A 23,528-nucleotide genomic window follows, 5' to 3' on the forward strand; every position below is an offset into this window, starting at 1 on the left:
TGAGACTCCTGTGGGAACATGAAAATTTCATGGTAGTCCAACCAATAGTTGTTGTGACTTTTCACTTTGAATCAACAGTATCAGCCTCACCAAAGTCAGCAGGATTCGTCCTCCAGGAACCATGAATGTCTCTACCAAATGTTGTGCCAATCCATCTAGTAGATGTTGAGATATTTCACTGGATAAGTGAAAATGTTAGATGCTGGTGGCTCTAGATGGAAAGTCAAGGGATCACCAAAGTTATTAGGATTCATCCTCTGGGGACCTTGAATATTTGTTTTCATTAGGTCATTCATCCTCTGGGGACCTTGAATATTTGTACCAGATTTTCTGGGTGGATGACAAGCCATCCGATATTTGTCAAGACATTTCACTCTGGAAGTGCCATCCCTAAAAGGTTTTAGTGAGGAGAAGAAGTTAAGGAGAAATAAATTGTGTAACTGAAAGCGCCACTGTCCAGGTTTAAGGAGGAGCTATGATGTCACTTTTGTTGTAGTTGTCTAAAATCCTACATGTCATTTCCTGTATCAAGTCAACTGCTGTAACTACCCACTAGTTGTGCACCAGCACACAGTAAAGTTGATCAGGGCACACATATGCAGCTAGGAAAGGTCTGCTGCAGTGCAACATGTGATTTTATACTCATGCTCTCCCTCCGCCTGCTTTTTCTGTTCCTCTCTCGTTCCTCTCTCTGCCAGCTGAAAAATAAGTTCATGAAGAAGATTCCTCGTGATGCCGAAGCATCAAATGTCCTGATTGGTGAGGTGGATTTTCTGGACAAACCATTCGTCTCCTTTGTACGTTTGGCTCAGGCCACGACTCTGGGAGGCCTCACCGAGGTCCCTGTGCCGACAAGGTGAGTGTCTCTTATGTCTCCCCTTTTATCTCTCTCTAGAGTGTGTGTGTCCTTGCATTTATTAGCCTCTTGACCTTCTGTTCTGACAGGTTTCTCTTCATCTTGCTGGGTCCTCATGGCAAAACCAAGTCCTACAATGAGATTGGCAGAGCTATTGCTACGCTCATGGTGGATGACGTAAGTGACTGGCACTGTCCCACCCCGATAGAGTACACTCATAAACACATTCAATTTGTTGTTTTGATTTTATTTCTTTATATCCTGTCAGCTGTTCAGTGATGTTGCCTATAAAGCAAGGGACCGCGAAGACCTGATCGCAGGTGTTGATGAGTTTCTGGATGAGGTGATTGTCCTCCCTCCAGGGGAATGGGACCCAAAGATACGCATCGAACCCCCAAAAAGGTTCCATCGGCAGAAATGAGGTATGTACATTTAACCACACTTAATCATATTTAAACCTGTAATAACGTTTAAATTTTGGCCACTTGTATGCAGCGGAAACAAGTTGTGAACACAACACTGATCGTCTTTTAAGTTGATATGTTGAACTTGTTAGCAAACATTTGCTAATTTACTCAGTTACAGAGCAACGTGATCCTTCATCAGGAGGCGTGAATGATGAATGTCAGTCCAATATTCTCTCTGTCAGCTCTGTGTTTGGTCTCCAGCAGCTCCTGAGGGAAATATCTGGCTCTTTAGCTGCTAAATGCTCCACTGTGTTCACCAGCTGCTCTCTAACTGGGTCTGTCTGCTGTTTGCTGCTGAGCAGCTTGTGTTCAGTGGGTTTTTTACAGCTTTTTCTCTGAAAACAGCTGCTGCTGGAAATGAGGCTGATGAGACTGAACAAAAATAGTAAAATTGTGGGCTGTAAAACCAAAACAATGAGCTGATAGATGCTAAAACGCTTTGTAGAGCTGCAGAGTTGGTGATAATTCTTTGTGGGTTCATCAATACGAGTGACACCTTTCACATTACTCACAGTCTTTTGATTCATAGTTAACATAAACATATTGATAGTGCAGCTTTAAAGAACATAGTATGTGCACAAGCTTGCGTACAGTGGGTTTTTAGAGCCTTTTCTCTGAAAACAGCTGTAAAGTTGTGGGTTGGACAGCTAAACAATGAGCTGAAACTTACTATAAAGCTCCGTAAAGCCGAGTGGAGCTGCAGATTCAGCTGATAATTCTCTGGAGGGACCCCTTTCACATTGTCACACTGTCTTTGATACATTGTTTTAATAAAAAAAATGATTATAGCCACTTTAATGCCCACATTAAATACCTTCAAGTACCTGTCCTACCCCTGACGCCTTGTTCCGTCTCCATGTGTACCGCAGGAAGTCAGTGCTGAATCTGAACGAGCTGGGTCAAATGAACGGCTCGGCAGGTGGGGCAGCTGGAGGAGAAGATGAGGAGCTTCCAGCTCCACATGAGCTTGGAGAGGAGCTGAAATTCACTGGGAGGTATGAAAGGACTGGAGAGAACTACATCATATGTCACAGGGTCCAGTTTCATCCTGGTTCTGTCATCTTAACAATGTGCTCAACCTTGTTTTGATAGGTTTGGAGGTGGATTATGGCTGGACATCAAACGGAAGATCCCATGGTATTGTAGTGATATCTACGATGGCTTCCATATCCAGTCCATCTCTACTGTGCTCTTCATCTACCTGGGCTGCATCACCAATGCCATCACCTTTGGAGGACTGCTAGGGGATGCTACCGACAATTACCAGGTCTTCATAAAGACTACAACATAAATGAACCAATCCAGAAATTGTCCAGCGTTATATCTGACGAAATTTGACATCACCTCACAGGTTAATTGATGTCTCTCTGTCTGTTCCCTCTCTTTTCCAAAGGGAGTGATGGAGAGTTTCCTTGGCACTGCTTTGGCAGGGACAGTCTTTTGTTTGTTTGGTGGGCAACCTCTCATCATCCTCAGTTCAACTGGGCCCATTCTCATCTTTGAAAAACTGCTTTATGAATTCAGCAAGTAAGACGTACACAAGCAAAAGCACACAGATGTGAACTGTACAAATAACCAGATAAGAGGTGATGGAAGCACTTGTCACTTCCACATGTTCTCTCTTCACAGGAGCAATGATATAGACTACATGGAGCTGCGTCTGTGGATTGGCCTTCACTCATGTCTACAGTGCTTTCTGCTGGTAGTCTCAGACGCCAGCTACATTATCAAGTACATGACCCGCTTCACAGAGGAGGGATTCTCCAGCCTCATCTCCTTCATATTCATCTCTGATGCCATTAAGAAGATGGTAGGTAACATGTTGTCAGGTGAAATGAACGAACACTTTCACACAGGCACAACCTCAATTCTACTTGTACGTGAAGCAAATAGGACGAAACAGATTGACAGCACAACACTTAACACAAGATAACACAAGATAAAACTGGTTTGTATTTCACAGGTAGGAGTCTGGAAGTATTACCCAATCAACAGTGGCTTCAAGCCTGACTACATCACTGCCTATAAGTGTGAATGCATCGCGCCAGACCAGGGTGAGTCTTCAAACTCTGTTTTTGTTTTCTTTACATGTTCTGTTTTTGAGTGCTTTAGGGAAATCGTCACAACTGAATGTCATCATATTTAACAGCATCCCATTAGTGAGATAAAAATCTTTCCTCACCTAAAATGTTCATAAATGGCCACTGGAATAACTGCTTTGGCAAATAAAATACTTAGAGATGGAGCTGACAAATGTTAGCTGCCATACTTAAAGGAATAGTTCAACATTTTGGGAAATTCACTTTGTGTGAGAATAAGAGGAGAAGATGGATATCAGTCTCATATCTGTGCGTTAATTATCGAGCTGTAGTCAGGACGTGGTTAGCCTAGCTTAGCATAAAGACTGCAAATAAGGGGAAACAGCTAGCCTGGCTCTGTCCAAAGTTCAAAGGTCCACCTACCCGCACCTCTAAAGCTTGTTTGTTTCTACCTAAACTGAAACGGAAAAATGACAATTTGTGGTTTATAGGGAAGTTACCTGCTGGGACTATTTCTTGGCGAACAACAGCCGGTCTGCAGTGAAGTTCTGGGCAGATTGATTGATTGTTGTTCATCGGGAAATAGCCACAACACCTCCTAAAACCACAAATTGTAGTTTCTACATTCCTGTTTATGGATGGATTTAGTGAGCATTAGAGATGTTTAGATCTTAAGAGGTAGGCGTATTTTTGAACTTTGGACAGAGCCAGGCCAACTGTTTCCCCCTGCTTCCAGTCTTTATGCTAAGCTAGGCTAACCACTTCCTGACTCCAGGATATGAGATTGGTATTAATCTTCTCATTTAGAATACGTGTTTCCCAAAATGTTGAACTATTCATGAAATGAAATGTTGTGAAGTGATGTGACGTGACATATGTAGGTGTTTTTTAAATCTTTTTGGGTACTTCATATCATCATCAGCTACAGCATTTGTCAATTCATCATCAAAATAATTAGGATGACTTGACCCTTGTAAGATATTAGCAGGAAAACATTAGGTGTTCATGTCCTCATAAATTCTGTGTGTTAAGGAGATATTTCAGTGTGATTAGATGCAAATATCTGGTCTTTACTCTGTGATGATTTGTGTATCCTATCCTCTTTCTGCCTCATTTTTGGATGCTGTCTGACAAAGTGAGTATGCACATGCAGGCCATGTTAGAGCATGTTTGAACAATGTTTAAGTGACTTAATTAGAGGAATACTCCACCAAAAACCTGCTTTTAGCAAACACTCGCTGCCTGTAAAGTCTGAAATGTTTAAAGACCCTGACCCTTTGGTTTCGAACGTTTTTATTTATGACATTAAATATTCACGACTAAATAAGCAACAGTCAAATTTAAAGTTCAGCAAAAAACACCCTTAGTTAGTGTTTAAGAGGTTAACACTGAAAAACCTGCTTCATCAGGACTGTGTGGGTGTGGTTTGATCACATGTGCTTGACAGTGTCATCAGATTTTAATGTAAATGCTGCTGTGATTGTTGCTGTTAATTCATATCAGACACTACACTGGATTCCCATGTTACCCATCACTCATTTGGTTTTCTCTGGTTCCCTCTTCTGTTTTTGCTCTTTAGCATCTGCTCTGGGCTTGAATGTTTCAGCTCCACTTGCAGATGATAATATGACTCTGCTGGTAAGTGAGAGAAGACAATAAACATCCCTCACGTGAATCTTTTCTACTCCTCTTTGTGAAGTGAACTGCCAAAATTGCACTAAAGTAACAGAGTTGCAGCTCCAGTTGTTTGGGGTTTTGTTCTGTATATGTTGTGATCTCAAAAAGTAATGGTGGAAGTTTGACTTGCAGAAATCTGGCCCATATTTTTCCTAAAATTCTCTGAGTGACACAGTTTTGGTCCTACTTTTAGAAGTAGGAGTAAAAGTATTTCATCACCTATCTCTGCTGATAATTAGAAGAGCTCCAGAGGTGTCCCAACCTGTTCAGAGCTGAAAGTCAGCGTGGGAAGTCCGAGTTCAACTGTCAGTGTGATTTCTAGGATTGATTCTGAGATGCTTGATAAATACGGGCCCAGGAGCCGACCGTCACACAGCGCTGTGGCTCCTGTTTCTATGTTCTGTATTGTCCTTTCTTCTGTTATCGCTTGTCTTTTCTCTCTTTCGTGTCTGCTTCTTCTCCACCCATCCTCTGATTTTCCCTTCTCGGCCCTGCTTCCCACCTTCCCCACCCCCTGTCTTCACCTCCCCATCCCACCCCGTCGCCCCTCTTCTCCCACTTTCCTCTTCCACCCTTGTCCTGTCTTTGCAGTTTAACTTGACAGGCATGGACTGGAGTCAGCTGAGTAAGAAGGAGTGTGTGAAGTACGGTGGCATGCTGGTGGGGAACTCCTGTAAGTATGTTCCCGACCTGGCCCTCATGTCCTTCATCCTCTTCTTTGGCACCTACTCCATGACTGTTTCTCTCAAGAAGTTCAAGTTCAGCCGCTACTTTCCAACAAAGGTAAGACAGCGGAAAAGACTTAAAGGCTTTAATGCTGTTATAGGCTCTCCCAACCTGCAGAAAAGTCAACATGCATTAAAGCAGTCCAATTTAAAGGATGAGGCTGGCGAAATCCACCGGAGCCACCAAATATTTATCAGCTTTCTTCTAATCTTACTGGTATTTTATTGCAACTTTGCAAAAAAACTTACTTTGCTCATCAGTAAAACAGCATTACCTACATATTTCAATACCGTGGTATTTTACTCTGAAGGTACAATAACCTTGTGGATGACGGTGCGGTTAGCAGTAAGGCTAGCTAGCTTAGTCACATCGTCCTGTAAATGACCTTATTACTTCAGATTACAAAAACAAAGTGTGGAAGTGCACACAGTCACCCAACAAACAAATAAACATAAATGTTTTCATGAGAGACTCGTACCTGAAAAGGTGAGTAGGCGTTTCAGATCATGTCTGCATTGACTGGAGGAAGGACGCAGGCTGTTTCCAAAAACAACTCAAATGCTTCGCGCTTCCCTGCTGGAGTCTTCAGGTAACAACGCCCACTGCTGGTGTTAGGGTGACACTACAAACATAACAAGTCTACAGCCACGCTAGCGGCTCTGTGAGGCTGTACTTAGGCACAGCAGTGCTTTGAGCTAAATGCTAATGCCAGCATGCAAACATGCTCACAATGACAATGCTAACATGCTGATGATTAGCTGGTCTAATGTTTACAGTGTTCGTCTTCTTAGTGTAGAGTTTTAGTATGCTTGTATTTGCTAATTAGCATTAAATCCAAAGTCCCACATATAACGACCCCACAATGCGTATTAATCTGCAGCTGAAAATAGTCCCCAACAAATGCACTGCTTAGTTCTATTTGAGCAATGTTTGCTATAACAGTTTTCTTCACTCATGGGATTTGTTAAAGATAAAAAGAATATAGAATATCACCAGCTTCATCCTTTAAAGCTACTGGATATCTGCACGAAATATCAGCAGCTTCCATTTGAAAATACTGCAGCCAGCTTCATCCCTTCCTTCTCCTCATCCAAACCTCAAACCTTCGTATCTGCACCAGAAGCTCCATGTTCTCTTCTCCTCTGCTCTCCCTGAATGTGCTCCAGCTCCGTACCCTGATCAGTGATTTTGCCATCATCATTTCCATCCTGGTCTTCTGTGGACTGGATTGCCTGCTGGAGCTGGAGACCCCCAAACTGCACGTGCCCACTGAGATCAAGGTCCACTCTTCCCTAAACACCGCTTTCATCTTTCCCAATTTCTTTATGTCACTGCTTGGATGCATTTCTTTCCCCAAGGATGTAGTTTATTTTGATTGATTTAGTGTTCATTTATCAATGTAATGATTCTTTTACAGAATATGTCTTCTCTTTTTTCCTGTCTTCATTCCCACCTTTTTCTTGTACGTTTGGACGTGCGTCTCCCCTCCTCACTGTCATGCTACACATCTTTGTTTGTCCTCCCTTTGTCTTGGTGTGTGTGTGTGTGTGTGTGTGTGTGTGTGTGTGTTGTTGGACGTGTAGCTGAGGAAGCTAATCAGTGATTTTGCCATCTTCATGTCAATCATATCCTTTGTGGGTCTGGATATGTTGATGGGGTTAGACACACCAAAACTAATCGTTCCAACTGAGTTCAAGGTATTTGATTTATTTGAATATGTGTATTTATACCACATGGCATTTGCTAATAACATGTGACTGCCCTTCTGCATGTGTGTTGTTTTTTTCTGTGTGCATGCTAGCAGTGGTGGAAAGTACTTAAGTAAAACATTTTTTCTGCTACTTTCTACTTCTACTCCACTACATTTATCTGACAGCTATAGTTACTGGTTACTTTTCATATAAAGATTTTACATTAAACAAAACATATGATGAGTTTGTTAAATACAACACATTGTTAAAAATTAAACCGGTGGTTCCCAACCTTATTTGCTTGTGACCTCTAATAAATAACCTGTCTTGTGTCTCCTTGTTGTGTCTCTGAGTTGTTAGCAGTTTCACCAAAGAGACATTTCTCCTCTAAACTTCTCAGGTGGTTGAACTGTTCGCTGTTCAAACACGTAACATTCTCCAGAATTTCACAAAAATATAAAATAATTCAGATAAGTCCAAAATATGAATATACATTTCTGTAGTGGAACTTTTTCTTCTCTCAAGGCCCCGCAGATTTATCTGGTGAGGGGCCCGACCCCTAGGTTGGAAACCACTGGACTAAACTAGCTGACTGTGTATAAAGCAGTTAAAACTAGCTCCACCTCGAGCAGCTATATTTTACTTATAATACTTCTTACTTATTTTGCATTGTTGTATTGGTACTTTTACTTAAATTAATGATCTCTTCTACCAGTGCATGCTATTATGTTTCAGCTGCATCATTACCAGTGTAGATGTAAAGTACTGGATTCTTTAAGATGGATGTGTGCAGTCACCTTCTCTCCTTTTCACCTGTATTATATATTTATTTGTCATTATTGTCTGTGTGTGTGTGTGTGTGTGTGTGTGTGTGTGTGTGTGTGATCAGCCCACTCGTCCTGATCGGGGCTGGTTGGTGATGCCGTTTGGTAAGAACTCCTGGTGGTGGTATCTGGCCAGCGCCGTTCCCGCTCTCCTGGTCACCATCCTCATCTTCATGGACCAGCAGATCAGCGCTGTCATCGTCAACCGCAAGGAAAACAAGCTGAAGGTCTGAAGATCAGTTTGTGATAATGCTTAGTTACAGCTTTGTTGATGTCAGCCACACATACAGACCTGGAGTTTAACGTAAAGAAAAGAATCACAATTTAAACAACATTATTGGTCAGAAAAATCACACGTTCCTTAAACTGCTCAGCGCTATGATCATGGTTAGACTGAATGATTTTTCACGTCCTGCCATTTACCCAATTGCAGAAAGGTTGTGGCTACCACTTGGACCTGTTCTGGGTGGGTGTGCTGATGGCTGCGTGCTCCTTCATGGGTCTGCCCTGGTACGTAGCAGCTACTGTCATCTCCATCGCACACATCGACTCTCTGAAGATGGAGAGCGAGTCCAGCGCGCCTGGAGAGCAGCCACAGTTCCTCGGAGTCAGGTAAAACTATCCCGCCACTGTGTGCGTGTGAATCCTTCCCGCCGCGTGCATTTAATACTATACGAGTCTTCATTTGCAGGGAGCAGAGGTTGACGGGCACTCTGGTGTTCGTCCTGACTGGAGTCTCAATTTTCCTGGCTCCCATTCTCCAGGTGAGTTAGTAGCACGAACGAGGAAGATTACGTGATGTTTCTTTTTTAGATTCATCATTTGCTTTCACATGAAACTCATCCTGTAATGTTGTATTTGAACTGCTGTTCTGTTTGATTCAGTACATCCCCATGCCAGTCCTGTATGGAGTGTTCCTCTACATGGGAGTGGCCTCACTGAGTGGCATCCAGGTAGGTCCATGTTTTAATTCAATTCAATGGGGCTTTATTGGCATGGGAAACAGACGTTTACAAAGCAAGTGTGAAATAAAAAGAATTGTGCCATTAAAAACATACATGTCCAGATAATTATTACTCCATGGGAAGTGTAATTCACAGCAGTACTCACTGCATTCTGCATTGGTATGGTATAGCCGTACGCATTTTTGAGGTCAATACCTACATCCATATTTGTACGCAAACAATTTTAGTAAGGATCCCTTAAATTTGGTCAATGCTCCAAAAACGTCTGTCACAATTTCCTGAATCCCAAGCTGACAAATAGCTTGTTTTGCTTTAACAGTCCAAAATGTCCAAAAATGGAAAGATGTTCAGTTAAATATCACATAAGACGAAGAGGAGCAGGCTATCCTCAGCGTTTAAAAGCTGTAATGAGGGGATTCTTGGCATTTTAGCCTGAAAAATGATTTATGACCAACGATTATTATGAAAATAGGTGCTGATTAATTTTCAACTAATCAATGTATTGACTTCTCGTTTCCGCTCTGAATAATTCAACTTATATTTGTAGAGACCGGGAACATGTTCTGTATCTTTGTGCTGCAGTTCTGGGAGCGTATCAAGCTGTATCTGATGCCACCCAAACACCAGCCAGACTTCTCCTTCCTGCGTCACGTTCCTCTGAGACGCGTCCATCTTTTCACCGTCGTCCAGATCATCTGTTTGGCCGTCCTCTGGATCCTGAAGTCCACCTTCCTGGCCATCATCTTCCCAGTAATGGTGAGTGTGCTGCTCTGTATCTCGGTGACTCAGTGTCCTTCTATTTGTGGTATTTATCAAGCGATCAGATGCTAACGTGTTGAATTTATTACATTTAGTTTGAAATTAATGATGTAGATGCTGAAGAGGTTCGGTGTTCAGCTATTTGACTAAACTAGCAGAAGAAGAATGAACAATGTGCGAATGTTTCCTGGTCTGACAATCCCGCTTTCTTTTGCAATGTTACCACAAACTGTAGGAAAGCAGACGTTATCTATGGGCTTTTCTGTTTTTAAACCTAAAGCTGGGTTTACCACTCGCCTGCCACTGTGGAGCGGGACAACACAAATCTGGACAAAGCGGAGGGAAAAGGACAGGAAATGGCAGCCACGGCGGCGGACTGACACTGTGTTATCAAACAACATAATAACTGGAACACTTTAAGCCGAACACCCACACATTTTAGGCCCTAACATCCCCTTAAATGAACAATGATCAACTTTGCCGCTAATGCCACATTCCTTTCATGTCGAAACGTTCACATCAGCCTCCGAGTTGTAATTCAGAGTCTGAGACGTTTGCAAATTCCTGACAGCTCTGATATCTCCAACTTGACAAAAGAACTAAAGAACTAAACAACCTGGTGGCCAAAATGGCTGCAAAGCCACCGTCGCTGGCAGTTACACTTAAACAAAATCAAATGTTTGCTCTAATTCAGTCGATGCAGCTAATTAAAAAGGAGCTGCACACCGTTTTTATCTGGCGTGAGACAAACATAGAAGAGGCAAACTTAGCTACTGAGCTGAAGTATTCACCTATCTGTTGACTTTGTATTTTATTTCATTTTCTATTCACGCAGAAAAATCCGTTTTTAAGCTTGGCTGACGTGGAAAAGTTGATGTTTCGATAAAAAGCAAAATGTGACAAAGTGCGATTGAAACAGAGTGAGTGAAGAAATGATGAAGCATGCAGAGCTGAAAGCATCAGCTGTGTGTGGAGCGATGAGGAGGCTGGAGCCTTCCTCACATGAACACATGAAACTAACAGAAACGTCATGTTTCCCATCGTCTGAACTCTTTTAATGACGTCATCTCGCTGCGTCCTCTTCTTCTGCGACGCTTTAACGGCAGCAGCTGGAGGATCAGCTCCATCAGCTGTTCACCTCCATCAGCCAATGAGCTCGCGTTCACACAGCAGCAGCGGGCGGAAACAAACATTCATTTGCATTTTCTGAACATTTGGATTGAAACCTGTCTTGGTGAACTTCATGTTGCTGTGTGAATGTGCAGTAAATTGTGTCATGATATTAAGTCAGCGTGAGCTAATATTTACATGCACCTTGAGTCCAACAGTCAGAGGGAAAATGATCTGATGCAGTGGCTTCTTCTATCTACCAGTTTGTCGAGTGTCAGTCGTCTTTCCACTGTGCGTAGATTCTGGGTCTGATGCTCGTCCGGAAGCTGCTGGATCTGATGTTCTCACAGCACGACTTGGCCTGGCTGGACGACATCCTGCCAGACAAAGACAAGAAGAAGAAGGAGGATGAGAAGAAGAAGAAGAAGAAGGAGAAGAAGGCGGCAGAACCGGAGAGCGACGAGGAGGTGAGGGAAATGTCGACAAACGCGAGGTTACTCAGCGTACGTGCACACACAGATACCATGTCTGCCTGCCAAAGTGTGGATCTCGTTTCTTGGTTCTTACTGTGTATTTACATGTGTGTCACTCCATCTGTTGTGGGTGTGTCGTTCCTGGGTTTGTTTTCTCTGACTAATACTGTACTGTATGTTTCTCCTCTCTGTCCCACAGTGTTGCTGAAAAGGCACTGTACAACACTTACTACAGTCTTTTTGTCTGTCCGTCCTCCTCTTAATATCTGCCTACCTCTCCCACTGTGTTCCAACACTTTAGAAAGTTAGTTCACTGTGTTAGCATCTTTGTGCCCATTATGTCCTCATCCAAAGGAAAAGAACTGAAGACGCTCCCTGGCAGTAGTGCGAGGACAGTGGTGAAGGATAAGGCTAGCGCTATTCTATATTTTTGTCAACAAATCCCATGAAAAGAAAAAATGTGCCATGTTTTAAGGTCTGACCACACCAGAAAGTGAAATTAATCCGTGTGCTCTCGCGAAATCTGTGGTTCTCTAGAACCACAGATTTCGCTAGTGATGTAGCAACAACTCGTAGCTGCTGAACTGCTGTAACTGGCGAGCTAAATGCTAACACGCTAGCCAGCCAGGAACAAGCTGAAACTGGAACTGTCAGGTAACAACGCTAATAACTAAAAATCCAGCTTTGGAACAGAGCCTTTCTCAACAGTATGTTGTGTGGTTCAGGCCACATATTCAGAACAAAGACTGAATATTATCTAATATCGTTTATTCAAACGTTCTGTTTTTTAGCAGCTTTTAACGAACATCGTTTCCCATAATCCCACAGACCATTGCAGGTTAAAACGTCTGTAATAACAGCAGGACAGCGAGGAGTGAATGTTTTTAGACAGCTAAAGAGTTCAAGCAAAGCCTGGTGAACTCTGACACGCTGACCAACAAAGTTGAATTCACTTCACTGTTTTAAACGCTGGCGTGGCCGGGCCTTTAGTCTTTAATCTTTAAAAACACCTCACAGATCTGTAGTTTCATGTTTAAAAAGGCTCAGTAGTTTCCTCAAACAGCTGCTGTAGTTTTTATCAAACAAACAGGAGGAAACAGTGCATCTGTTGGGGACTATTTCCAGCGGCGGATGAATCCACATGTGGTGCTGTAGTGAGTGTTTGGGGCAGCAGGACGGTGTGTGTGGGACTGAGTCAGAATAAACTACAGTGTGTGTGTTCATGGTGATGAAGGAACATGTCACCCAGTGCAGCAGAGCGGCTCGCTGATGTGTTTTAATAGTTTCTGGACAACGATGGCGCTCTGTGGCTCAGAGGAAGAAGATCCATCATATTTTCTGACAATAACACAAATATAGAATATACGTAGTCTTATCCTTTATGATCCCAGTTTGTCCTGCATGCCAACTACGTCCTCTTTCTGTCGCTCAGCCCAACAGTTCTGTCCCCCCTCCAGTGAAGATCCCCATGGAGGCCATAGAGCCCCACACAGAGCCAGTCCCCGCCCATGTTACCCCTCCCACCCAAAACCAAACCTCTGATTGTGAGTACGCCAACCCTTTCCTCCACCTTTTGTTGTGTCAGTTTGATTGTTTTTTTAATCTTTAATGTCATTTACTAAATGTGACAGATGGAGTGCTAATAGAGCTTTTGGTAGATGTTGCTCATGACCATTGATGAACTATCTTTTATAGATTTCACATTGGCTACTTTTATAAGCACATAATAATGTGACTGTGAGCAATAAGTAATGCAGTCCTTCAATCAAACTTACATGAATTTGAAGTTAACCTCCCTGTGATAATCGTTATACTTGTGTTTGTCTCGAGAGAAACCGTCGCTGTTAGCGAAACAGAAGTGCACCTTTACGTTGCACAGCCAGTTCATGGAGGTCTAAAAAAATGTCAAGGACAGAGGTCAGTTAGGAAGCCACTTGTGGAAAAAAGGTTACCTTTAATATGACACAAGAAACATTTACATTGATACAGTCAATGTGGTGTCAACAAGACTCCTCAGATTATTTCCAAAATTGCAAATAATCACATTTTCGATGTGCCTATAAACATAGTAGGGACGCCCTGAGAGGCAAGTGAGAAATAAAGAGTCTGGATCTAAGTTGTTTTCTCTCCTGTGTTTGTGACTTAAGAACAGGTGAAAAATAAAGGTTTTACCAGGATAATCTTTCCTTTCCCTTAAGTTCCTTAAAAAATAACATTTTCATCTGTGAAACAGGTGGGAAAAAAGGTTTTGGCAGGTGAAACATTTGTTTGTGTTGTAATACTCATTTCGGCCACAAGAGGCTGAAGTGCACCACCACCCCCTGTTCTAAATAGGACTAAAAGCTTTCATGATTTCTTCCAGGTGAAGCGCCGATTAATATACATTCCTAGCCAAAAGAAAGACACGACAGTAATGTTACATAACTTGCTAACGCACAACGTATGTACCTTGTGTTTAGAGTGCATGGAGAAATTAAAACTCACCTGGAAGAAAACATGAATGCTTTTAATCCTATTTAGAACAGGTGGTGCACTTCGGCCTCTTGTGGCCGAAATGAGTATTACAACAACAAACACTTTTATTATTAAATTATCCTGACAAAAACTTTTTCCCCACCTGTTTCACAGATTTAAAAAAAAAAAGAGAGAACTTAGAAAGGTCATCCTGGCAAAACCTTTTTTTTTAAAGTGATAAACACAGGAGAGGAAACAATTTAGATCAGACTTAGAAAATGGATCACCAGAAATTCTTTTTCTCACTTGCCTCTCAGGGCTTCCGTACCATAGCCAGTGCATGCACTATATTAAAGATGGTTAACGGCTGAAATATAAACGTGATGGGAAGGTCAGTGGTCCAGAGCAACCTCTAAAGATGAACTGGTTGTTATCACTGGTATGAAGATCATGCAACAGATTCACTTTCTTTATTGTTTTGTTCATCTTTATCACCTTTGTGTCTCTGTGTTTGTATTTGTGTTGAACTGCGCACGTGTTTACATGCCTGTGTATGCTTGTGTTGTGTTGTTTTGTGTGCATATGTTCTCTTTGTGTGTCTGTGTGTTTCCTTACAGGAGATGAACCCGTACTCGACTGTCACATCCGATCAAAATGAATTAGACCGCAGGTACTGTGTGCTGAAACTTCACGTGCCCTACAGCGATCTGATGTACTCACCTGACACAAACACTGGCTGGGACAGCAACACTGTCACTTTCAGACAACCAATCACATAGTTACAGCAGAGAAACACACACTCCGTATGTTTGTTGGATGATGATTTTAGACATTTTATTTGGATTGCTTACATTGTTTTTACATTACAAGCATGTACAGTAGAGATAATATATGAGATAATATAGGAGATAATTCAGTGCACTTGCATAGAAAGTACTGTGTACAATGCAGTGCATGAAATGATTCAGTAAGTTGTACATACTCTAGGTCAGGGGTTTTCAAAGTTGACACTGTGGGCCCCCCTTAGACAAAATCAAGACAACTGCGCCTCTCTCCATCCCTGCTCTTTGTTTTGGAACCACAGTTCCCATAATGCTTTAGGAGACGTGAACAGGAATTATAATGTAGCCATGGATTCGCTGAGTTACGCTTTGGGCTTCAACTTGAGCCCCGTTTCTTTTAGCCTACATTTGTTTACATTTTTGCAAATTGTCCCCATGAAAAGCAGCTGTCTGCAGCGGACGGACAGACAGCTGTCTCTGGATCACTGTGAGACTGAAGAAAACTTAAGCAGGTGTTGATTCTCAGGGAAGTTCTGGAGGTATGAGGAGCCTCTTTTTTTCTATGATTTCTAAACGGGTTTATGGGCGTTTATTCGCGATGGGCGTCAGAGATAATGATCTCCTCAGAGACAGTGAGTCAGAGTAAGTCACACTGAATCTAAAAATATGTGTATCATGTCTGTGTGTTCAGATTTGACTGAGTTATGACTCAGAGAAGTACATTTTTTGATGCAAATGGTGGCAGTGTGAGGGTTTTTAAGTACCTAAATAACCTCCACGAGCTGTGTGTCACACTGCTGCAGCGCCACCTGCTGGCCGCGGTGAAATCATCCAACCAAACTGCAATAACAGGCTTCCGGTTGTTTTGAGGACACCTGCATGCACCTGTCCCTTTCACTGCACGCCTCACAGTTTGAAAACCTCTGCTCTAGCTCTGTCCTTTAGTTTAACACCACTTCCTGTAGCCTCCTGCTGTTCACGTGTTTCAATCATTGTAGGTCATATCTAGACAGATTATTATAATCCCTTTTCTCTACTGCAAAATGTGTGATGTTCTGCGTTTGCATTATCACCTGGATGGTCACTCTTGACTGATATGAACAGTGTCTGTGTAAAAACAACAGATCACTCTCACGGTCCACCTGAATGCATTGCAAACTTCAGCTGTGAGTGCTGGACTTCCTGTCAGTTATCTCAGCTGTTTATTATTCACAGTAGCGTTGTGTGATTGTGTTAGCTGTGAGAGGTTACAAGGATCAGATCTAAAATGTGTCATCATCTTTTCAAAAGTGGAATCACAAGACAGTTATTTTATAGCTTTATTCTGATGCCTGTTGTAAATATGTTTTGTGAGTTTTTGTCTTTGAAGGCCTGTAGTGATAGAGACGGCATGGAGTCCTTTCTTGCAAATCTGATCAGTTTAGTTTCGTTGAATTTTAGCGGCAGAGTTGCCAGATAATTGTAGAGGGACAGTTGTTTATTTTAATCGCAATTAATTCCCCAAATGACTCAAAAGTCGCAGGCTCTCAAACAGTGTGATCGTACGGCCGTGTTATCTCCATTACTGCGCACGCTGTCCCTCTGGTGGCGAGAACGCAAACGAAACGAGAGTCTGGAGATTCAGTCTGCTGTGAAAACCTGCAGTAAGACCGACGCGAGCTGTTTACAGCACACGGGTGGGTTTATACTTCGCAATAAAGGCAAAAACAACTACAAAATCAATAAAACTGATACACAAAATGACACCAATATTAATCACCTTTCTTTGAACGCTACATCATTGCTATCACAGATAGTGGTGGTGTGACTTTACTTTAGAGGATTTTGGTTGTTTCTTTTGAAAATAACAGTTCTTCAACCCTTCCTGACTAAAGTGTGAAGACACACACATTGATTGGCCGGCGCCACGTTGCTTGTTCACATTTCTTCTCTTGCATTTCACCCTCTGCGTTCCTGCATGGCTGCTGTCTTCTCTGTGTCCCGTTTACCTGCTTACACCTGGCAGCAAACTACACCGCACTGCTGTCGTTGCAGTAATCGGTATTCATCACTAGTTAGAATTTGTTGTATATGATAGGGCTGCGCCTAACAATTATTTTCATTATCGATTACTCTGACGATTAATGCCCTGACCCTAATCGATTATTCGACTGTATTTGATTATCCTATGTGTCAGAATGATTCGTTTTATCAGTGAAATGCCAGAGAAGAATGGCCATCACATGTTCAAATGACAAGTTTTGTCTGAGCAACAGTCCAAAACGCAGAGATATGTAGTTTATTATCACGCAAGCCAACTAAAAGAGAGAGTCGCCACATCTGAGAAGCTGGAACCGGTGAATATTTGGCTTTTTTGCTTGAAAAATTAATCTGTCATCAAAGCAGTCGCTGCTTAATAAAAGCGACTAATCGATTAACTGACTTGTTGTTGCAGCTCAAGTATATTGGGAATGATGCTGAGGGAGATTATCCTCAACATAACCTGAAGGGATATAAAGCAATCTGAATGTCTGAAACATTACTGAGAAACTGATGTCTTATTTCCCATAAGCCCTTCTGATTGCTGTTGCACTTCTGTTTCACTTCCTGTGAGTGTGAGAAAGCTTCGGTTCTTGCTTTGCTTGACGAACAGCGCCCTCTACAGTCATTTAACCGTCCAACAAAACAGTCCGTCATGGATACATGAAAGGCAGTCGAGGCTGGAAAACGATCAAAATCTTCTTGTTTTGTCAAAAGAGATTAAAGTGGTTTTGATTTTCATGTAACACGCTGCACCTTCAACGATGCAAGACATAAAAGCACACGATTTCCATTTTAAATGAATGTCTCATGAAAGAGAATACAACTTAAAGCTTCAGTACTTCCACTTTGTGTATGTTTGAGCTTGTGTTTGTGTATATACACTTAGTTGGCAGTTTATTAGGTACACCTGCCTAAAACTGGTGCAGTCTAATGCGACAGCCCTGCAGTAAATCCTCATGTTCAGTTTGATTTCCTGATTCAGCTGTATGTAGTTCGCGGTGCTGTTGTTGAACTACACTGCATTAAACTGTTATTTATCGAACCCTCATTGATATAAATGGGGTGGGCAAAATAATAGAAACACCTAGTTAGCATAATTCAGCAGCACCACAAACTGATGATGGAACAGCTGAATGAACACAAACTGAACCTCCGAGCCTTCATGGAGGATTTACTGCAGGACTGTTGCAGCAGACTGCACCGGTTTCAGGTAGCTGGGCCCAATAAACTGGCAACTGAGCGTATGTGCGAGATGGTAAGAGTGTAACCTGGCCGGTTCCACCACTGTTCCTCAGCATCACTCTGCACCTGAAGATCACCTGCCCCCCCTCACCTGCCCACTCCCAGGCGAGCCTCGCCCCCGGGGACGCTCCGTCACACCTGCCGCCCCGCCAGCCCGTGCCCCAGGTCAGCATCCAGGTGGAGTCAGACTACGAGGAGTCTGGCTTCTACTCCAAACGGCAACACTGCCCTTCTCCCCCCACCGAGCCGCCTCCACCTGCAGCACACAGAGACTTCCACCGGAAACTGCATGCTCACTTTGGTGACTGTGCTGAGACCGTTCTGTAGACACACAGGAGGCTTACTGGTGTGATCTCACAGCACGCACACACACACACACACACACACACACACACACACACACACACACACAGGGAAGGTGCAAAGTGTTGCATACTGAGTATATCTGCCAGATCTGTCCATGTGTTGGTTTAAATTCAGTTTTCAGAGGCTGAAGCGCAGCCTAATAAGCATACATGAAGTGCTCTTTCACACGTATTAATTGGATTTTTATCAGATTTAATGCCATTGTGTTATACAGCTCTTAGCGCGCAGGTCGTATCTCTGTGAACTGGCAGAGCATCGAGGTGCCCGGAGAAACCAGCTTCCTGTAGTGACGATAAATAGCGGCAAAGAAACAACCAAAATGTGTTAATAATAAATGCGTGAACCCGTGTTAGGCATCAGTTCTGCTGATCATGATTTGTTGGTCTTTGCTCTTTTCTTTTCTTGTGCATTTAACGGGTGGCAGGGTGACTTACATCATGGTTTATGTGCGTTATGGATGTAAAGCCCTGAAAATGGAATAAAACAGCATTTAAAATGGTTTGATTGGTTTGTTTTGTGAAGAGGTCAGAACACGAGGCCCTTGTACTGTTACACCTCCTTAACATGATTTAGTTCCTTTTGACTCTCTTTTGTTAGTTTCAGTGTTATTTGTAAGAGTGTACTCATTTAAGCAGGATCAATTCATTTTGTTGACACGAGTGATCAGATTCTGTTACATGTTGAGACGTTTCCTTAAATGTATCGAAGTTTACTTTTTGACAAACACGCTGCCGAAAAAGGAATTTTAATCGAGGTAAACAAGAGTTGAACTGCAATGATTAGTCGATTAATCGACTGAAGTCTCCAATTAATCAGGAATAATTTGACCATCAATTGTCATTTATCAAGCAAAAAGAAAAAAAAAATCACTGGTTCTAGCTTCTTAAATATTAATATTTGCTGGTTCTGTGATAATCAAAGTAAACGTGGCAATACTGCAATTTCAAAATAAAAGTAAAAATACTTGGCCCCTGTGACTGCTGTACTATACTGTGTATTGTAATATTGGTTTATTATTGCTGATGCATCAATGTTGGAGCAACATTTTACTCTTAGCTGGTCGAGGTGGAGCTAGTTTTAACTGCTTCACACTGTTAAGTATTTCAATCTATAACACTGCATTTTGTTTTATAATCTCATGTTTTGAATGTAAAGTCTTTATTAACTAAAGCTGTGAAATAAACTTAGAGCAGAAAAAGTACAAGTACTGTCCATTTGTACTTAAATATAGGACTTGAGTAAATGTATTTGTTACATTCCACTGATCACCGTCACCTTGAGCACCAAACCGCAAAGTTTGAAGAAATATAAGCTTTGTGTAATTTAATATAGTCGGCTGGTGCTTTGAGCAGGGGAAGGAAAAGGACTTCTGCTGTGTAGATTTCAGATCTCGTTGGGAATTCCACTTTGAGATCAAACATTTGTAAGAATCAGAAATAACCAGCTGTCCTGGAGGCCGCTAAGCCTTTCGGATCCTCTACTAAACCATAAAAAAAAAAAAAAAAAAATCAATCAAGTGACCAGCTGACAGTGAGAAGCCATTTTATTGGTTATGAACAACATTTGTAACAGCAGCGCTGGAAGTCATAATGAAAACATTTCAGGTCTCAGATCTAACAACTAGAACCTGTTAGTGAACTTTTATCAATATTGGACCACTTCAACCACAAACATGTATCCAGTTTTACATCGTGTGTATTTTCTGTCACCAAACAGATGAAATTACCTCAAATCAAGTTCTAGAAGCCACATTTCCACCGTCAGCTAAAGCAGGCAAAATGCGAAGTGAAATTATTAAAGGCCAATGGAAGCAAAATTCAGAACTCTTAACCTTTATTGAAACTTAAAAAGGAAGGGCTGACAGCTGATCAGAAGGAGCGGTTTAACACTGGAATAAATGTTGGGTAAACTGAGACATCTTAAAGCAGAAGCTGATTAGTTTCCTCCGCGGAGACGGAGCACAAGATGGAGGGTGGACTCCTTCTGGATGTTGTAGTCGGAGAGGGTGCGGCCATCTTCCAGCTGCTTGCCGGCAAAGATCAGACGCTGCTGGTCAGGAGGGATGCCCTCCTTGTCCTGGATCTTGGCCTTCACGTTCTCAATGGTGTCACTGGGCTCAACCTCCAGGGTGATGGTCTTGCCAGTCAGGGTCTTGACGAAAATCTGCATGCCTCCTCTCAGACGGAGCACAAGATGGAGGGTGGACTCCTTCTGGATGTTGTAGTCGGAGAGGGTGCGGCCATCCTCCAGCTGCTTGCCGGCAAAGATCAGACGCTGCTGGTCAGGAGGGATGCCCTCCTTGTCCTGGATCTTGGCCTTGACATTTTCAATGGTGTCACTGGGCTCAACCTCCAGGGTGATGGTCTTGCCAGTCAGGGTCTTGACGAAAATCTGCATGCCTCCTCTCAGACGGAGCACAAGATGGAGGGTGGACTCCTTCTGGATGTTGTAGTCGGAGAGGGTGCGGCCATCTTCTAGCTGCTTGCCGGCAAAGATCAGACGCTGCTGGTCAGGAGGGATGCCCTCCTTGTCCTGGATCTTGGCCTTGACATTCTCAATGGTGTCACTGGGCTCAACCTCCAAAGTGATGGTCTTGCCAGTCAGCGTCTTCACAAAGATCTGCATTTTTAAACTAGAAGAAACATTTAATAGTAAGTCTTTATAAAAGCCAGTTAACCAGATTTTTATTAACACTTGACTATTTGCATGTATAATCTCGAGTAATGCTCTGCAGTGTATGTGTGGCAGTAAAGGCTCCTCCCTGAGAAAGGGGAAGTGGTTTGCTGACGTCCACAAACAGGCTACCTGCACACTTCGCTTTATTTAACTTTAACCATTACAACAACCAGCTTTTAACAGCTTGATTTATCTGCCGGTTATTTTCTGAACTAATCATTAGTTGGTTCATAAAATCATGACATCTCCAAAATGCTTTCTGTATGAGCAACAGCCCCAATATATTCACTTTGGACAGAATTACATGACAAAGAAAAACAAAACGTGTTTGCGAGGAAGATTAAACGACATGATTTGGCTTTTATGATTTAAAAAATATATAAGTTCAGTTATGTGTTCGCATCTAGAGAGTTAATCCACAGAAAATGTATTGTTAAAGACTAAGTCGTTTAAGGCCCACAATACACTGCCGCTAGTCTGTAAACCTACGTACATTTAACGTTACTGAAAGTCATCCTGCTAGCTACGTTGCTTAGCTAGCAGTTAGCTGACGGTGCAGCTTAATCAGGCCACTCCACTCGAAGCTTTGTGAAAATACGGTAGTCCGTGTTTAATGCCGTTTACTCGAAGAGTCGCGTAACTGTTAAAGCAGAAAGGTGTTCAGTATTTCAGCTAACCAGGCGTTTCCCCATTTGATTGTCGGCCAGCTAAAGTGGCTAACAGCTGATGAAGCTAATAAGCTAACGTTGCTAAGGTAACTGGCAGCCGCAGGAAATGGGCATTAATGTGGCGTAAACTTGGCCATCGAGTTAGTTTTAACAACTTAACATCTTATTGTTAATGTTTCATACTCTGATTTAACTGACTGAATTAAAAGCTAAATTCTGATAAAGGCTGAGGCTTGGCGACGTTTTTGTTTTTTTAACGGTAGGCCCGAGCTAGCCTTGTTAGCTAGCTAAACAGCTGACGTAGCTACTAATTTACTCGTTAAAACAGCTAAATAAAGATCGATTAAAGACACACAACGAAACACGTGAAAACGCTGGCCCAGGCAGAGTGACTATTCTTTAAAAACACTAATTACTTACAGACAAATTGTTCCAACTGTTGTTTATTTCACTCACTTCCGGATCCCGTCAGGTTTTACCAAACAAAGAGCAGGGGCGCGGATTTTATAGACAACAGTCAAATATCCTTCCGCTGTCCCACCCGGTGGGACTATAAAATCATTTTGTTATCTACAAAGAAACCATAAAATCATTTTGCAATTAGTTGAACATAAATATTCTCAGTAAAACACACAGACACAATTACAGTTTTTACGGGGGAGACAAGTTTTGGGATCAGAGTGAGGGTGAAACATGACCGTTCACAGCCTGCGCGGATGTAGACCTGACACACACGAAGCCTTGTGCAAACCGGAAGACAGTCGGCACTAGCTTAATAATAACAAATATTATATCCCAAAAAGTAGGCTATTGTTATTATTATTGATATTACTACTAATAATAATAATACCTATCATTTTTATTATTATTATTATTATTGTTGTTGTTGTTGTTGTTGTTGTTGTTGTTGTTATTACGACTAGCACTTTTTATTTTGAATTAAGATTGCACTGTAAATTTAAGAGTTTCCCTAATTTCCCACTCAGCCCAACCAGAAACTAGAGGCGTCAACCAAAATACAAAGTGCCTTTCCTAGAAATTAAGAGAAAAAGGAAAAAGAAACAATACAACACTGAGAGAGAGTACAAAATCATGAAAATCAATATCATCAGTGTGCTTCCACTTCGTCCTTTCACTTACACGTTTATAAAATAAAAATAAAAATAAATTGTACTAACTCTGTCGCCCAGTCCTGAGAAAGAGGCTCTCCAGACGTCTTCCAGGTCCTGGGAATCTCATTTTTGCCATCTGGGTCCAGTCCTTCAATGTATTGCAGAAAAACAGATAACACTAATAAATCTTTCACATTTAAAAATAACTACAACATTAAGGCCTTCTAGGGCTCTTACCACAAGGATGGACAAGCTTTATAGCTGGTTACTGCTAAAACTATAACATATAGTTATTGATTAGTCAAGTCAGTTTTATTTATATAGCTCAAAATCACAAATCAGCCTCCAAAGGCTGTATGCTGTATTTTATGACCGAGATTCCAAATACAACATTATGAATAAGTAATCATAATGGTAGGGTGATGCATAAATCCAGGTACTCAACTGCTTGGAAATAAATACACGTTTGTGTATTTTAAGTCAAGCTAGCTGTGTGGTTCTAGGTTAGTCGGTCCACCACTTTAGTCCAGACTGAAGCATCTCAACAACTGCAGGATGGACTGTCATGACATTTGGTTTCCCCTCAGGATGAATTCTTATAACTTTGGTGATCCCCTGA

The 23,528-nt window shown here is 42.0% G+C and overlaps 3 protein-coding genes across 4 annotated transcripts in view; 1 reads left to right on the forward strand and 2 right to left on the reverse strand.

The window, feature by feature from the left end:
- Window positions 1–20,451, forward strand: part of LOC122865668 (electrogenic sodium bicarbonate cotransporter 4-like) — a 35,053-nt gene extending 14,602 nt beyond the window's left edge. Inside the window, 21 exon segments of the mRNA XM_044174432.1 lie at window positions 699–856; window positions 946–1,033; window positions 1,125–1,251; window positions 1,254–1,278; window positions 2,193–2,318; window positions 2,416–2,590; window positions 2,717–2,850; window positions 2,953–3,133; window positions 3,287–3,377; window positions 4,942–5,000; window positions 5,631–5,822; window positions 6,932–7,045; window positions 7,349–7,462; window positions 8,346–8,507; window positions 8,714–8,892; window positions 8,972–9,044; window positions 9,165–9,233; window positions 9,828–10,001; window positions 11,414–11,581; window positions 14,659–14,711; window positions 18,141–20,451. Of these exon segments, the coding sequence (XP_044030367.1) occupies window positions 699–856; window positions 946–1,033; window positions 1,125–1,251; window positions 1,254–1,278; window positions 2,193–2,318; window positions 2,416–2,590; window positions 2,717–2,850; window positions 2,953–3,133; window positions 3,287–3,377; window positions 4,942–5,000; window positions 5,631–5,822; window positions 6,932–7,045; window positions 7,349–7,462; window positions 8,346–8,507; window positions 8,714–8,892; window positions 8,972–9,044; window positions 9,165–9,233; window positions 9,828–10,001; window positions 11,414–11,581; window positions 14,659–14,711; window positions 18,141–18,414 (2,736 nt within the window). The 3' untranslated portion in view covers window positions 18,415–20,451.
- LOC122865673 (polyubiquitin-B-like) lies at window positions 19,979–22,502 on the reverse strand. Its single transcript, XM_044174449.1, has 2 exons — window positions 22,218–22,502; window positions 19,979–21,085 (listed from the first exon to the last, which is right to left on the reverse strand). Exon 2 carries the CDS (start codon window positions 21,076–21,078, stop codon window positions 20,389–20,391), a length of 690 nt encoding a protein of 229 aa, XP_044030384.1. The 5' UTR covers window positions 21,079–21,085; window positions 22,218–22,502; the 3' UTR covers window positions 19,979–20,388.
- Window positions 22,503–22,972: 470 nt separating this feature from the next.
- Window positions 22,973–23,528, reverse strand: part of LOC122865675 (seizure 6-like protein) — a 65,360-nt gene continuing 64,804 nt past the window's right edge. The window contains exon 18 of one of the 2 annotated variants that reach the window (XM_044174450.1): window positions 22,973–23,057. The gene's annotated coding sequence lies outside the window, so the exon portion shown is untranslated. The remainder of the gene's footprint in view (window positions 23,058–23,528) is intronic. The other variant, XM_044174451.1, reaches the window with a different exon arrangement.

The sequence above is a fragment of the Siniperca chuatsi genome, linkage group LG18, assembly GCF_020085105.1.
Source record: "Siniperca chuatsi isolate FFG_IHB_CAS linkage group LG18, ASM2008510v1, whole genome shotgun sequence".
NCBI lineage: Eukaryota > Metazoa > Chordata > Actinopteri > Centrarchiformes > Sinipercidae > Siniperca > Siniperca chuatsi.